Source organism: Cariama cristata, unplaced genomic scaffold (assembly GCF_000690535.1).
Source record: "Cariama cristata isolate BGI_N322 unplaced genomic scaffold, ASM69053v1 scaffold12392, whole genome shotgun sequence".
NCBI classification, from domain to species: Eukaryota; Metazoa; Chordata; class Aves; order Cariamiformes; family Cariamidae; genus Cariama; species Cariama cristata.
The window spans coordinates 167,150-180,705 of record NW_009605584.1 but is presented as its reverse complement, the minus strand read 5'-3'; the positions used below and the strand labels follow the sequence as shown (position 1 = coordinate 180,705).

At 36.1% G+C, this 13,556-nt stretch overlaps 1 protein-coding gene across 1 annotated transcript in view; it reads left to right on the top strand.

The window, feature by feature from the left end:
• Window positions 1-2,436: 2,436 nt before the first annotated feature.
• Window positions 2,437-13,556, top strand: part of LOC104158392 (roundabout homolog 1-like) — a gene marked incomplete at its 5' end in the record, with an annotated part of 86,855 nt that continues 75,735 nt past the window's right edge. The window contains 3 exon segments of the mRNA XM_009696028.1: window positions 2,437-2,557; window positions 6,257-6,395; window positions 7,672-7,799. Of these exon segments, the coding sequence (XP_009694330.1) occupies window positions 2,437-2,557; window positions 6,257-6,395; window positions 7,672-7,799 (388 nt within the window).

Below are 13,556 nucleotides of genomic sequence, written 5' to 3'. Positions count from 1 at the left end.
AGTAGAAGGGCTTGATCAATCTTACTGAGGTGGTGGGTACCTAATTGTTAAAACTTAATGGAAAACTTGGGTAGTGACCCAACAATGGAAGTACACTTTCTTCTAGCCATCTGTGAATGCTCTAGTTACAGGCATATGTAATTCCACATGCACTTGTGGTATGTGTTATTGTAACTATGTAATTCATCACAATTTAATGTGGCATAGCCGTTATTGTAGCTAAAGTTCTAAACCCTTCTTCAGTTTTGAGGAAAACAAACAAACAAACAAATCAAAAAGATCAACAAAGGAAAACCCTTAGGAAAAATACACCATTCAGCATTCCATCTTCGAAGCACAGCTTCCTTCAGTAGGCATCTCACATCTTTGGAAGTCTGCCTCAACATTCATGAGGGAATGTTTCCTCTGCCTCTCCTTCCTTACATAAATCTCAAATAACTTGGAAACAAAGCAGCTTTCAATGACCTTTTTAGTTGTTCAAGTGTTTCTGCTTTAATGCTTCTCTTCATCTATGTTTTGAAGAGAGTCTTGGGGTGATTCCTAGAAGAAATTACTAGGATAGTTCTTGCTGAGGTTACAATTTGTGCAAAATATACAGTTGTGTCATATTGTAATGGGTTTGAATGGAATTTTCTTAAGTGCTAAAAGCACAGAGGAGCACAAATGCTGCTGAACATCAGCAGGACTTAAACTCTTAAGACAAGTATGAATATCACTGCTTTTGGTTTACATGGGCTTGAAATCATCAACTGAGTGGGTAAATTCTTGTGATATGTAAATAAGTTTCTTTGTTAAATGCAGTGTATTCAATATTGATGTACATGAAAAGTATATATTTCTAAAACTACATGTGAAAATCTAAAATTCTTTCATAAAATCCTTTGCATAGATTAATTGGATATAAATAGCTTTCTGTGATTTAAGGAGATGTAAAACAGGAATAAATATAGATAGATTTCTAGTTGTATTTTACGTTATCTTCTCATGCTTACCAGTTCCAGCAATCAACAATCTAAAAATGCACACATATTCTTGAAAAATGTGTATTTGCAGGTCACCTTTATTTTTTCATTCTTTGTGCCTCAAATCCCCATTGAAATTTCAGCATTACTAGATTTCTGGATGATAAAGGATGTATCTTTTCTGTTCTCAAACGACGAGTGCCAAAGGCAACAGAATGAAATTTGTATGCAACCCTATCTACGTTACATGTGCATGTTCATTTATCTCAATAACTGACTGTCATCTTTGTGTGCGTACATCTTACAATGATAATAAGAGCCCAATGCTGCTCAAGATGTCGGATTTTCAGGGGTAGATTTCTAGCTGCAGGCAACTTGAGCAAAATACCTCATATTGGGAACAGTCTCCTCCTTGTCACTGACCACATCAGAGCCTTTCATGTAGCTTCATATGTGGCTTTTATTCATTGTGTACTTCCACCCTTGCCTTGAACTACAGTGGTTTTCATATATGATTGGACTCATAAGCATATGTTCACTTAAAAATGTAGTTAATATAATTAAGTAACATTTTTGTGTATCAAAGTAAACATGGTACGTATTCAGTTGCCTCTACACAAGTTTTACTGCATTTCGGTGAACTTTGAAACTTGTTCAACCATTTTGTCCATCAAATGGGAGAATAAATACTTTTAAAGGGAGATCAGATATTTTCATATGCATTTAATATATATTATTTTTATATAAAATAATAAGATTTGGAATCACAAAGGGGAAGTATGTTTTCTAATTTGGGGGTTATTGGAATTCCATTGTCTTCCAAAAACTGAATTCAGAATTAAGAGCAGAATGTTATTCATTTCCCAGTAAGGATTTAATTGCTTCTGTCCAGCTGCTTATCAGCCTTAAAATTACTTATTTAAAGTTGAAGAACTAAAGAATAAAAAATTTCCTTCACTTCCTTTAAGGAATGAAAAGCAAAACAAAACCAAAATTACTGAATAATAACGAATATAACCAATGGTAGGATAATGTACACATATTTCTTATAAAAAAAAATGCAGCACTTGATGTCAAAATGGGATTTATATCTAGTGCTGATTTTTACTCTCCACCAGGTTATATCAAACTGCAGTAGTACATCGGAAGGATTTGTAGTCTTTCGGGCCAATGAGCATTCAACAGGCTGTTGAACAGCCAGTATTACATTATGCAGAAAGAAGAAAAGACTAATACGGGTCCAAATCTGAGAGATTTAAAAATACTGGTGTAAAACTAAGAGACAGGCTTTTTACATAATAGAAGGAAATTAGGTTAATAGTAATTTTTTTTTTCCTTTCACTCTTTTGTGTGGAATATCACTGATAGCTTGTTTTGTTTCATTATCAGTAACAAAATTTCTTTCAGGTTAATAAATATTAAATCATAAAAAATTCATATTAAAGTATTTTTTATTATCCTTGTTTTGTCCTAGATCAGAGGAGGAAAGCTTATGATCACGTACACAAGAAAGAATGATGCTGGCAAATACGTTTGTGTTGGAACAAATATGGTTGGAGAACGTGAAAGTGAAGTTGCGGAGCTCACTGTTTTAGGTAAGAACTCCTTTAAGACTGTGTTAATGAAAATGTCCAGCTTTTCATTTTCCTTTTATTAAGGATCATTGCTATCTGTTTCCTTTTCAGTGTTCATGTTGAAAACGTTTTTATCATGTTTGTGTTCTAGCAAATGAGTGGCAGTTAATGGTTTTGCAGTCCACCTTGGACCCTTTGCTATTGGAAGACACTTTCTTAGTTCTCAAATGGAAAATAATTCCAGCGTCCACTGACTGGATCAGCATTGTGAAATAATAGAAAAACAAATATTAACATTACTAAGAAGCAGAGGCTTAATTTTTCCCTCTCGTTGAATAAAATCAGAATTATTCTAAATTTCTATTCTAAATAATTATCCTTTAATTTATAATTGTATGTATTTTGTGTTGTAAAGATACAACAGGTCTACTTGTTCAAGTGATCCTAACGATAGTTCCTCTGAGCATCAAAAAATAAATTTTCATTTAAGATAACTGAGCTCAGCTGAAAATTGCATTTTTTGTTGCTAATGTAGAAAAGAAGCTATAACTCCAAGTGCAATCTCAGGATACCTTCAGCATGGGAGAATTGCCTCATGATCACAGTAGATTCAGCTTTAGTAGTTTTCATTCAAAATGTGTCCCGTGTTATTTTAAAGTAGGGGAGGCTTGAGATAGCTGAATTGTTTCTGCAGAAGGAATAGATATTTTGTCATCACAGGATGAGATTATCCAAGCCATGGTTCAGAACACACTGGTTTCCATCACAGTACTGTTGTGGTAGTTTTTGGTCTTGCTTACATTTGGTTTGTTGGGTTTTTTTTTAATTCAGGTTTGAGATCTGTCTTGTCAGTCTTTGGCACTTTTATCTGTCTTCACTACTTTTTAGAGTTAGGACTCTGGCAACTTGAAGTCCTGTTCAGAGTTTTATTTGAAGCAGGGTTTTCCAGAATAAAATAAGATTGTATGCCATCTTAAAGTTGTTGAAACTGAATATCTAGCAAGATAATGAGCAACTTTTCAGAAGCTAAAGAAAACTTTGTGTGGTCCACTATGCTGTTTTAGTTTTTTTTCATTTATAGACACCTTTGCAGCACTCTGAGAGGAAGTTTATTGTCAAATAGACTTTTAGAACTTCCAAGCAAAATCTAGAATTGAAAGAAAGTCATAGTTACATGAGTAAAGTCCTGGCTCTAGGCTCCTAGTTAACTACACCAGTTAATTGCTCATCACTAGTCTACTACTAACCAGGGAATCTTGGTATGGACTGTTGCATAATCCAGGCTGGAAAATATTACTCTTGCTGAACGCCTGTAAGAGGGATGCATTGCAGAGAGAGGTCTGTCTTTGCCTTTTTCTTCATCTCGTTTTCCCTTCAAACATGTTTCTGATTTTCAGCCTGGGAAAGCCAGTGAGGTTTTCTTTTCAAACAGGACAGTAAAGCTTTGAATGTCTTATCAGTCTGTGTCTAGAAATCTTTAATACACCTTATTCTTTCAACTTGGGCCTTAGGTATGCATGAAAAAGAATGAGAAACATACTGACTTCATATATTAAAGTTTTCAACATAAATCTTCTGTTTATGGGTTTTGGTTATTTAGAAGTTGAACTTTTGCTTTTAGATCTCTGCTTTAGATCAGAGGGATGATTGCATGCCAAAAACTGTAATATTAGAAAGTTTCAAAGTGATCCTTGCTAAGCTTGCCTTGTATTTACCGAATAATCGTGTGACATAGATACTTAAATCAGTGCTGATTTCCCTTATCCGTTTATGCCTTTGAATAAGAGTGTTATGAATGGGCAGACAAAAGCTCTTGGACTATTAGTCTTCCTCTAGGAAACTGATGTAGAGAACAATGTGCCTCTTGTGGGTTTGCTGATGTGCAGCAGTCCTGACCTTACCAGATCAGTCCTTTCTCTCTTGCATAATTAATTTGAATATTCTTCCCCAAACTATTCTTACTCTAAAGTTTAATCTGGAATGTTCCTTTCTTGCATTCAGATTGCATTTTTACTGCACCTACAAGAAGGGGGGCAGGGCGGGGAATGTCTACATTTGTTTTTTTAATTCGCATCTAGATTCATGTCTGTAGGTCTCTTATTTCTCACTTCTTGTATATGAACCCAGCTAGAACAGGCAGCTTAAAGATCAACTTGCTATTTCATCTGACATTATTTGCCTAGCATTGCAAGCAAAGATAAGTTTTCTACAGCACAAGTGTCCAGTTGGGTCTGGACATCCTCGAGAATAAAGGAAGCTCTTTTATAGGATTTTGTTCAGTTCACATTTCCACTTCGGTCCTTTTTGAACCATTCACTAAGTTTTTATAATACTGAATCTCTGTATCTTTACCTGCAAAGTTAAATATTCAGAACCAACTTTTTCAAACACAAATATGAGCCACTAAGAATATGGGATTGTCTCTTTATCCTTCTGTCTGGTGCTTTTGTACTCCTATCAGAAATTTGTGGCATATTTTTGGGTATTCATACTTCCTGATTGTGCCAATGGCTTCAGACTCTTCCAGTTCCAGGGAGATGATATTTATATCTTTAATACATACAAGTCAAAACATGCAACCGCCTTCTCAACTTCCTCAGAGCTTTCACAGGTTTATAGGCAAAAAGATCATCTGCCTTAGGCAAAAGAACCTGCCAAGCACTCTCCTGTTAAACCTTCCCTGGTCCTTTATGAACATCCTGTTGTCATCTGGTGCTGTCTTTCTAGATGGGTAATCCTTCCTGGAGTATCCCAGAAACACTTTTCTTCCTTGTGCATGTGCAAATCTCACTGCACTCCAGCCTAGTGTGGAACTACGAAACTATGAATAATCGAGCACCATAAAGCTTTGAAACCTGTTACAGGTAGAAAAGTGTGTTGATCCCTTTCCTGAAATGTCCAGCTAGTAGATGGGTTGCCAGAACAGCACAGCCTGTACTGAGATCCTATTTTGTTCCAGAAAACCTAAGAAAAACTATGCAGCAATTAATGTGACTCTGGTGAGCCAGGACTTGGGTCATCCATGTCCTACGATGTAAGTCAGCAATATTTATGAACAAAAATTATAGAGAGGACATTGTGGGGATTTTTTGGCTTGTTTAATTTTATGTGTGCTAGTGAAAGAAAATGTTCTCTTTCTAATGTAGCATTGGAAATGACTGCATCGAACACTAGCTGCTGCTGACACCTGCAAGCAATCTCATAGAGATACTGTGCTGGGCCTTACTTAGCCTTCAAATTTAGAGGCACCATTGAGCAAAAGTTTCCAGAGAGACAACGTTTGGTTTGTGCCTTCTGTCTTTTTGAAACATTGCAGCAACTGAGTGGTTATTTGTCTGGGTCCTTGCAGCAGACCTGCTTCTATCTGAGGATCAAAGTGTATTTAGATTTTCTGTGTAGGTTGTGTTTTCCTTTAGCTGTATTAGCTGTGACGATGATACATAAGAAGTAAGGAAGTCTGTGCTTGGATCCTGAGCCACTGTTGAAAGCGTTTGCCTCCTGTGCTGAGGTTCACAGTGCTGGCCATCGGCAGGGCTACAGATCTTCTGCCTGGGACTGGGAGCAAGAGGAGCAGTGGCAGAGGCACCTCCATCAGATTCGTCACCCCCATCAGATTCGTCACCCTGCTCCCCTTGCTCTAACAGCCACAGTTCAGGGAACATCACATTTCAGGCACAGAACTGCTGGACTAATCCCTTTTTTTCTTTCCTTTCCTTTTAGAGAGACCATCTTTTGTGAAGAGACCAAGTAATTTGGCTGTAACCGTGGATGATAGTGCCGAGTTTAAGTGTGAGGCAAGAGGTGACCCCGTCCCTACAGTAAGATGGAGGAAAGATGATGGGGAATTACCAAAAGCAAGGTGCAGCACATGGAGTTATCTTTTTTATGACATCTAGCTTGGTATATGATGTAGCCATTCAACATTTGACAGCTAGCATTTCTTTTTCTTGAATGGAGAAGGCCTGACTTGATCTAATAAGACATGTATAATTACCACTGAACTCTATTTGAAGTTATAATTTATACTGAGACTTAAGAACAGCTTGTTCTCAAGCTTTTGTTGTGACATCACATGACGAGTACAACAAAAAATAACTATGTTCAGTCAGTAATATCTGATACGAATTAATTCTTCACTTGAAGAGTCTTTTGTAATTACTGAAGGTTTTGGAGAATGTATAACAAATGGTAAATTAGATTACAACATCAAGAAATATGTAATGGAATTGCAATTGATATAAAATGTAGTTGGTAATGTAGAAAGCTGCCTTGGTTATTCGTGTTTTTGTTACTAAGTTTCCAATTAACTTTTTTTTTCTGTCATTGCTCTAATTCAGGCCAAAAACTACAACACCTTATTAAAAAGAAATACCTTCTGTGATAGATAGAAAGATTATTATTTATTTACTTTGAATTGCCAGTTATCTGTTAAAAACCTATTGGGGAGAGGATTGAAAGAAGAAACCCTGTAACAGTTGGCTCCATCCATCCAAATCCATCTTCCTGTTAATCTAGTCCATAGCTTTAATAAAAAACTATAGTATTTTTAAGAGAAAAATCTACTTCCCATAAAGAGAAACACATTGACTGCATTATACAAAGAAGAGAAAAAAGGTGATGAAAGGAGAGGAAATGGTAAAAGGCCACATTGTTCTTTAAAAAAAATTATTGAATGAATTGTGATTTATCTTGACTTTCAAGCAATTCTGATCTTCTTGAAAACAGTACTTTCTTTTCAACCATATTAAAAAAAATTCCTTCATTCAGATGGAAAAATTGAAGGGAGAATAATAACTATTGTTACCTTTACTTGTTAAAAGAGTTCTAACAATTAAGAAGTTCTCCGTTAGATCTTTATGATTGTATTAGGCCAGTGAAATCCTTCTGACATCAGTAAAACTGACTCACATTGCAAATGAAATCAGCAGAAGGTTTTCAAATCTTTAGATATATTATGCTTTAAAACTTTATTTTTATGTTATCAATTTAGAAGGATTTATATGTATTTTTATGTCTAAGGGAAATGTAGGAATAAAAATATTTGAGAGCAATCCCACCATATTTTCTACCCTTTACAGAAATTGTACAAAGTTCTATTATTCCTATTCATTGTTTATTACTATGTATATTTAAAGATACGAAATCCGTGATGATCATACCTTGAAAATCCGGAAAGTTATGGCAGGAGACATGGGCTCGTATACTTGCGTTGCAGAAAATATGGTTGGAAAAGCTGAAGCATCAGCAACTCTAACAGTTCAAGGTAAGAATGTTTCTTTGCACAACACTCCAATCTAGATTTTTTTTGCGCACCAACTTTATAAAGTTGCTATATGCAGACTAGTTGAGTCTATACACAACTGCTAGAGTTGCGACTTATGCAAAACTCTATGCTATGTTGTAAAAAAAAAAATGCAAAAATGTAAGTTTGGTTTGAGCTGTATTCTTAAGAAATTGAAGCACTTCACATGTAAGATTTTTTTGTAAGCGGTCTTTATGGTACTGGGATGGGGATCGGAATATGTTTTGAACTTCAGTGTGATCAGAATCATGTCACTTACAATCTCTGTATCTGAAACCGTAACAGAAGGAAGAAAACCAGTGTTACCAATCTACGTTGTTTTAACTCAAAAAGAAAGAGTTATAAGTTCAAGTATCTGCCAAATTTTTTCAATTAAATATAGTAAAGAAGCTGCAAATGATAAATCTGTTTGTGTATATTTTAATACACTAACCCAGACCACTGGAATTCCTGTTGCTTTTTCATTATAAAAGAGTACCATAGCACTACCGTTTCTTTGTAAGATAAAAATTCAGTGGAACTCAGTGAACTAATATGTATAAAAATCCTTCATTGCCTTTATATACACAATCCAGATGTTCACTATTCAGATAATCCTTCTCTTCCTTTCCTGGCTAGCAGACAGGCAATGATGTCATCCCGATGCTTTTTTCTAAGCCCTGATGGTCCTTCTGTCCTTTTCTCTGTTCAGTGGGAATCAGTCGTTATGGAGGTCTGGGGAAGTAGAGGCTGAAAAGTATTTTATTTGGTAACAGGCCTCTATTTTGACACATTTACTGTAACAGGAAGGGGCTTGTCCTTAACCTGCTCTCCTTTTTCCACCAGAGACATTTGATGTCCCTAACATCTGTAGCCGTTAGGAAAATAGAAATTCTTATATTGAAGCTCTCATAAAACCAAGAATGTTGAGATGTTCTGTTTTGTTAGTCACTGTGATGTTTATACATCAAAATTGATACCTTATGTTTGCAAAATAACCAGCTCTTATCCTCAGTGTTTTAGAACAAAAGATTAACGTGTGAACAGTAAGCACAGTTCATTCAAAAGAAACAGACTGGATTATTTTTTAAATAGTGATTTGCTCTGAAGATCACATCTTGTATCAACTGTTAATCTTGTAAAATGTTAGTATTAAGAAAATCTGCTTTATTACTGATTGAGCAGTTACGTTTCTGGAAATAAGCTATTGGTGGCCCTAATACTTCATATTCCTGTTCAAAATAATAAGCAAACATATTCTTGTAATCTCAATTAGGTTATCGGTGCTACATAGATATAAAATGACATATGTAGGTGTTAGAGATCTAGAGTGAGATCTTTTGAATTTTGATAATAAAATGGTACTTTTAAGAAACGTGATCGTAACCTAAGTCCTGATTCAGCAAGATTCTTATTTTTTTTAAGTACTTGTATTACGCAGTAGGTATTTACATTGTAGCAGCTTTGCTCCTCAGATCTTGTTACAGGATAATTTGTTTCCCAGTGTGAATGGATTACCTGCTGAGCCATTTGTCTGTACTAATGTCTTCATAGAAGGGATTGATGAGAAACTGTAACGTGTAAGGCCAATTTGTAGTTGGTAATGTAGTAAATTATGATCAAAATCCATTTATTAGAGTATCCATGAGACCTAGTTTTATGGGAAGAAAAAAAAACAGATTCTTCTAGAAAACCTGCATTTTACATTCATTTTTTTTTCATATTTTTCCTTCTTTTTCCTCCTCCTCTTCTTCATTCCACTCCCCTCCTCATCCCTTGTTTAAAACAGGTGACTTTTTTTTCTAAAGGTTCAGCTTTTTGATTATCCTCCATCAGAGAGGAGTAGGTTTGATCTTGTTTCAGTGCTGAGATGACATTGATCTGATTTTGGGCACACAGCTTTTTGAGGAGAAATTTTTTTCTTTTTGTATGAGTACTATTTTTTCCAGGTGATTTAAGGAATGGAAACGACAAGTTTTTTCTGCACTTTTGCTAATTGTGACATGATCTGTTGACTGTGGGGTTTGATAAATTTGTGTTCTGCTGTGCCAAATGGAGTTATTTCAGTTACGTATTTATAAACAGAGGGTTATGTTGCAAATCATGACCTCAGAAGTTACAGCTGCCACTGTGCAGACTTGTTCAATTCAACAAAGGACAAAGAGGGTTTTTTACTTGCTTTTAAGTTTGTCTGGGGTTTGGGTTTTTTTTTTTTTGTGGGGGTTTGGTTTGTTGGTTTTTTTTCCCCCCTTGGTATCTCAGCAATAGGCTGTGGTGTTTTCATGCCAGACCATACGCCAAAGAAAGAATATAAAAGTTGTTAATGGTAACCCCAGGAGATACCCGACTTAGGAAAGAAGCAGGCATCATCTGTCAAGTGTCTGTACAGTGGAACTGCTGCCCTGACTGAAACATGGCACACAGCGGAAAGGGCTGTAAGCAGCGCTCTTTGGGACACAACTCGGGCCTTAGGGTCGGTAGCACTGCTGAGAGGACATAGCTCCTCCTATACTCATCATTTTTCAGGCCTCAAGCACTGTGACTGACCTGTGTATGTTCTGCACTATAGACGCTTATCTAAGGTACTAAAAGGTGGAGGGTGCAACTCGGGGGAGATACCTCAGTGTCAGGGAGGTGTTGATGAAACACGACGAATAGCTAACCTGGTGTCACAGCAGAGAGCTGCCCTGAATCCCGTGATGTTATTACCTCCAGCTCAGCTCTGACCCTGCTTGATCTCGCAGATGTTGGAGGGCACGGTGCATGCCCTGCAGTGCTCCCGGTCTCAGGAAAACTGCACCGCGCTGCCTCTGAGCTAGGTGAATGGACCCAGCCTGTGTCCGCGGGCTAGGAACTGTCAACTCAGATAGGTCACCTATATAGAATAGGATGCTGACTGTAGAAAATACAAAACAGGGGAGGGGATATCAATTCCATTTTAATGTTCTTCCTGCTCATGGCCCCAACATCACAGATTCTGATTATCGGAATCACTATTTTCCTTTATACAGACTACTAACTTCAAGGCTTATAAATTGTTTCCTACGTGAAGCATCCTACGATGCTGTATTTTTGTTGTGATTTCAGTCATATTCTTAAACCAAATTTGGAGTTCTGTATTGACATAGAAGTTTGAACCCTTCACTTGGTCTTTTACCATTGAAGCTTAAAAGCATTTCTATCCTTCAAACTGCCTGTCAAGTTATCTTAATTTCTGCTTGGAAAATTAAATAGTTAAGAATACGTAATCATGCTGTTGTTTGCATTTCCTAAAATTAGAATGTCTCAATCCACTGTTTTCATTTTGCAGCAATATGTGGTGCATATGTAAGGCATCCAGAGATATTACTAAATACATGTGGAAGTATTTCATTCAGGAGATAGTTAATTATTAAATAAATACCTCAGTCAATACAAACTGCCAGGAAGCAGCCCAGAGTGCAATACATTACATTTTACCAATACATTATATTTTACCAAGTAGCTGATGTGCTCCAGAAAAGGGAACCAATGGCCAAAAGTGCATCTCTGGAACCAATGGATTTCTTTCTTGCTCTAGCACTAAGCAAGTTGGATATATTTATTGTGTATGTATTTAATATACATGCAAGATGCTCTTCATGTTTTCATGGAGATATCTATTATGTGATTTGCTTAGATTTATGCCTTGAAGCAGGACTGTAGGAATTATAATATTATCTATTTCATTATTATATATATAATTGAAGTCCGTGTTCCTAAGACACACAAAATTACCAAAAATGCATGCTTCACAACTTCAATTCTAAAAGAGAATTTGTTTTACCTTTAATGCAAATAGAAGTAGGACTTCTTCAGGAATCTGCAAATTTCACATTTAACCATAAAAATGGTTTTAAGTAAATCTAGCAACCAATGTTTTTACATATTTTCCCCTACTCCCATTTGCTTTGCTCCCATTTGCAGTACTTAATTAGGCTTTTTTAACTTCTAATTTTATAGTAAGTTTATAATTTATGCTGAAATGAGCTTTACTCTCTGATATGAGCAGAAATTATGGCTCCAGTGGAAGTCCTGCTATGCAGTTGGCCAAGAACCATTATAGCAAGACAGCATAGTTGCTACTTAGCAGCAGTTAAAAGAGAAACAGATCAAGTAGGTCAGTTGACTTGAGGACTTCACAAGAATAAGACCAGCACTGCGGCTGTTGGTGGCTCGGTCGGTCACCAGCAGGTTGGTATTGAACAACAATGGTCAAACTTTGAGTTCTTCTTAACTCATCTTCTTCAAGCAGTGGCTCTGGAGGAGCTCGCAATACTTGTTACAGTGCCCTGCCTAATATGCACCTAAACATGCAGCAGCAGTGAATGAACTGTAAAACGTAAATTTTGCCATTCAAAGACACCAAACACATTCAGTGTTACCAGTTTGGCAGGAAGAAATATGAATTCCTATGGAAATTACACTGGCCAATTCGTATTTTACTGTGGTGATCTTTGATATCAAGATTTTCTAGCTTATGATGTCATTAATTTTAATAATAAAAATAAATAAATTTGTCTGCAAGGTGGATAGTGAGCAGAACTTTTGACAAGTGACTTCTGGCTGTGATTTTGCTGTACTAGTCACTGACAAGGAATTATAATCTGAAAAGGTGACACATGCTTCAGGTCTGGAATTTCCTCCTCCTTCTACCTCCTCTTTGTACTAAGTAGCTTCAAGGCATGCCGTAAAAGACATTATTTGATAAGGCTTCTGGGTAGGGCTGAGAATACTACACAGAATGAAAAGGAAGAGAATTTACTCTTTTATCTGTCAGATACCATATAAATGTTTCCACTGTGGCAAGCCGCTGGTACATATTATAAGTTGACTGTAAATGTAATTGCTTTACAGGTGTCTGAGCTACCTACATTAAAATAACAAAGACAAAATTCAGATTTTTGTGGGATTACAAAAATGCTGTTGAGGTATACAGTGGTTATTATGCGTTGCAGTGAACGCCTCACAGTATCGTGGGTGAATTTAACCACTTCAATTTTAAAACTAGGATTTGGATTTAAATCTGAACTTATCTACATGGTGTCTCTTTAAGTCAGTATTTTTCCTTTTGAAAGAACTAGGACCATATTCTGTCTTCAGTCCTCATGAAAGAGGAAAGAAGAATAGTGATTTTCCTATGAAGTTAAGGATTTTTTTAATTAATAAACTTTTGGCAGGATGAATGAGGGAAACCATTTCTTGTGATTTGTACAGCTTAAAGAGACAACCCTTTTCCCCTTAATGACTGCTGTAAACTTTGACAGCACTTCAGATTTCTATCAAGGATCTGAAGAGTTTGACTGCCACATATTTCTGGTAAAAGAATATAAATCTTGAAGGTTAATCAGAAGGAACTGAGGAAACTATCTGAAGAGATTAGTGCCCTGGAGGTGCTTGTTCTACTGATGCAAGTGATGAACACTAAGATTTCTGAAGCACTTCTAAAATACAGGTAAAAGAAGGAATCATTAAATATTTCAGTGAAATAAAAAAAAAAATTAATAAATAACTGCTTCTATGGTTTTTTATTGGAGTTTTTTTTTACATAGCCTCACAACAGTGAAAGCAATTGCTTACAGGGAAATAACACTTAAAAACTTTTGAGATTCCTTCCTGCAATTTGGTAATTTGAAACAGGGATTTGAGACAGATGTTTCTGAGCAAGTAGAACAGGAGGAGTCTAAATAATTTGGAGAAACATTACTACAAAAATAAGTT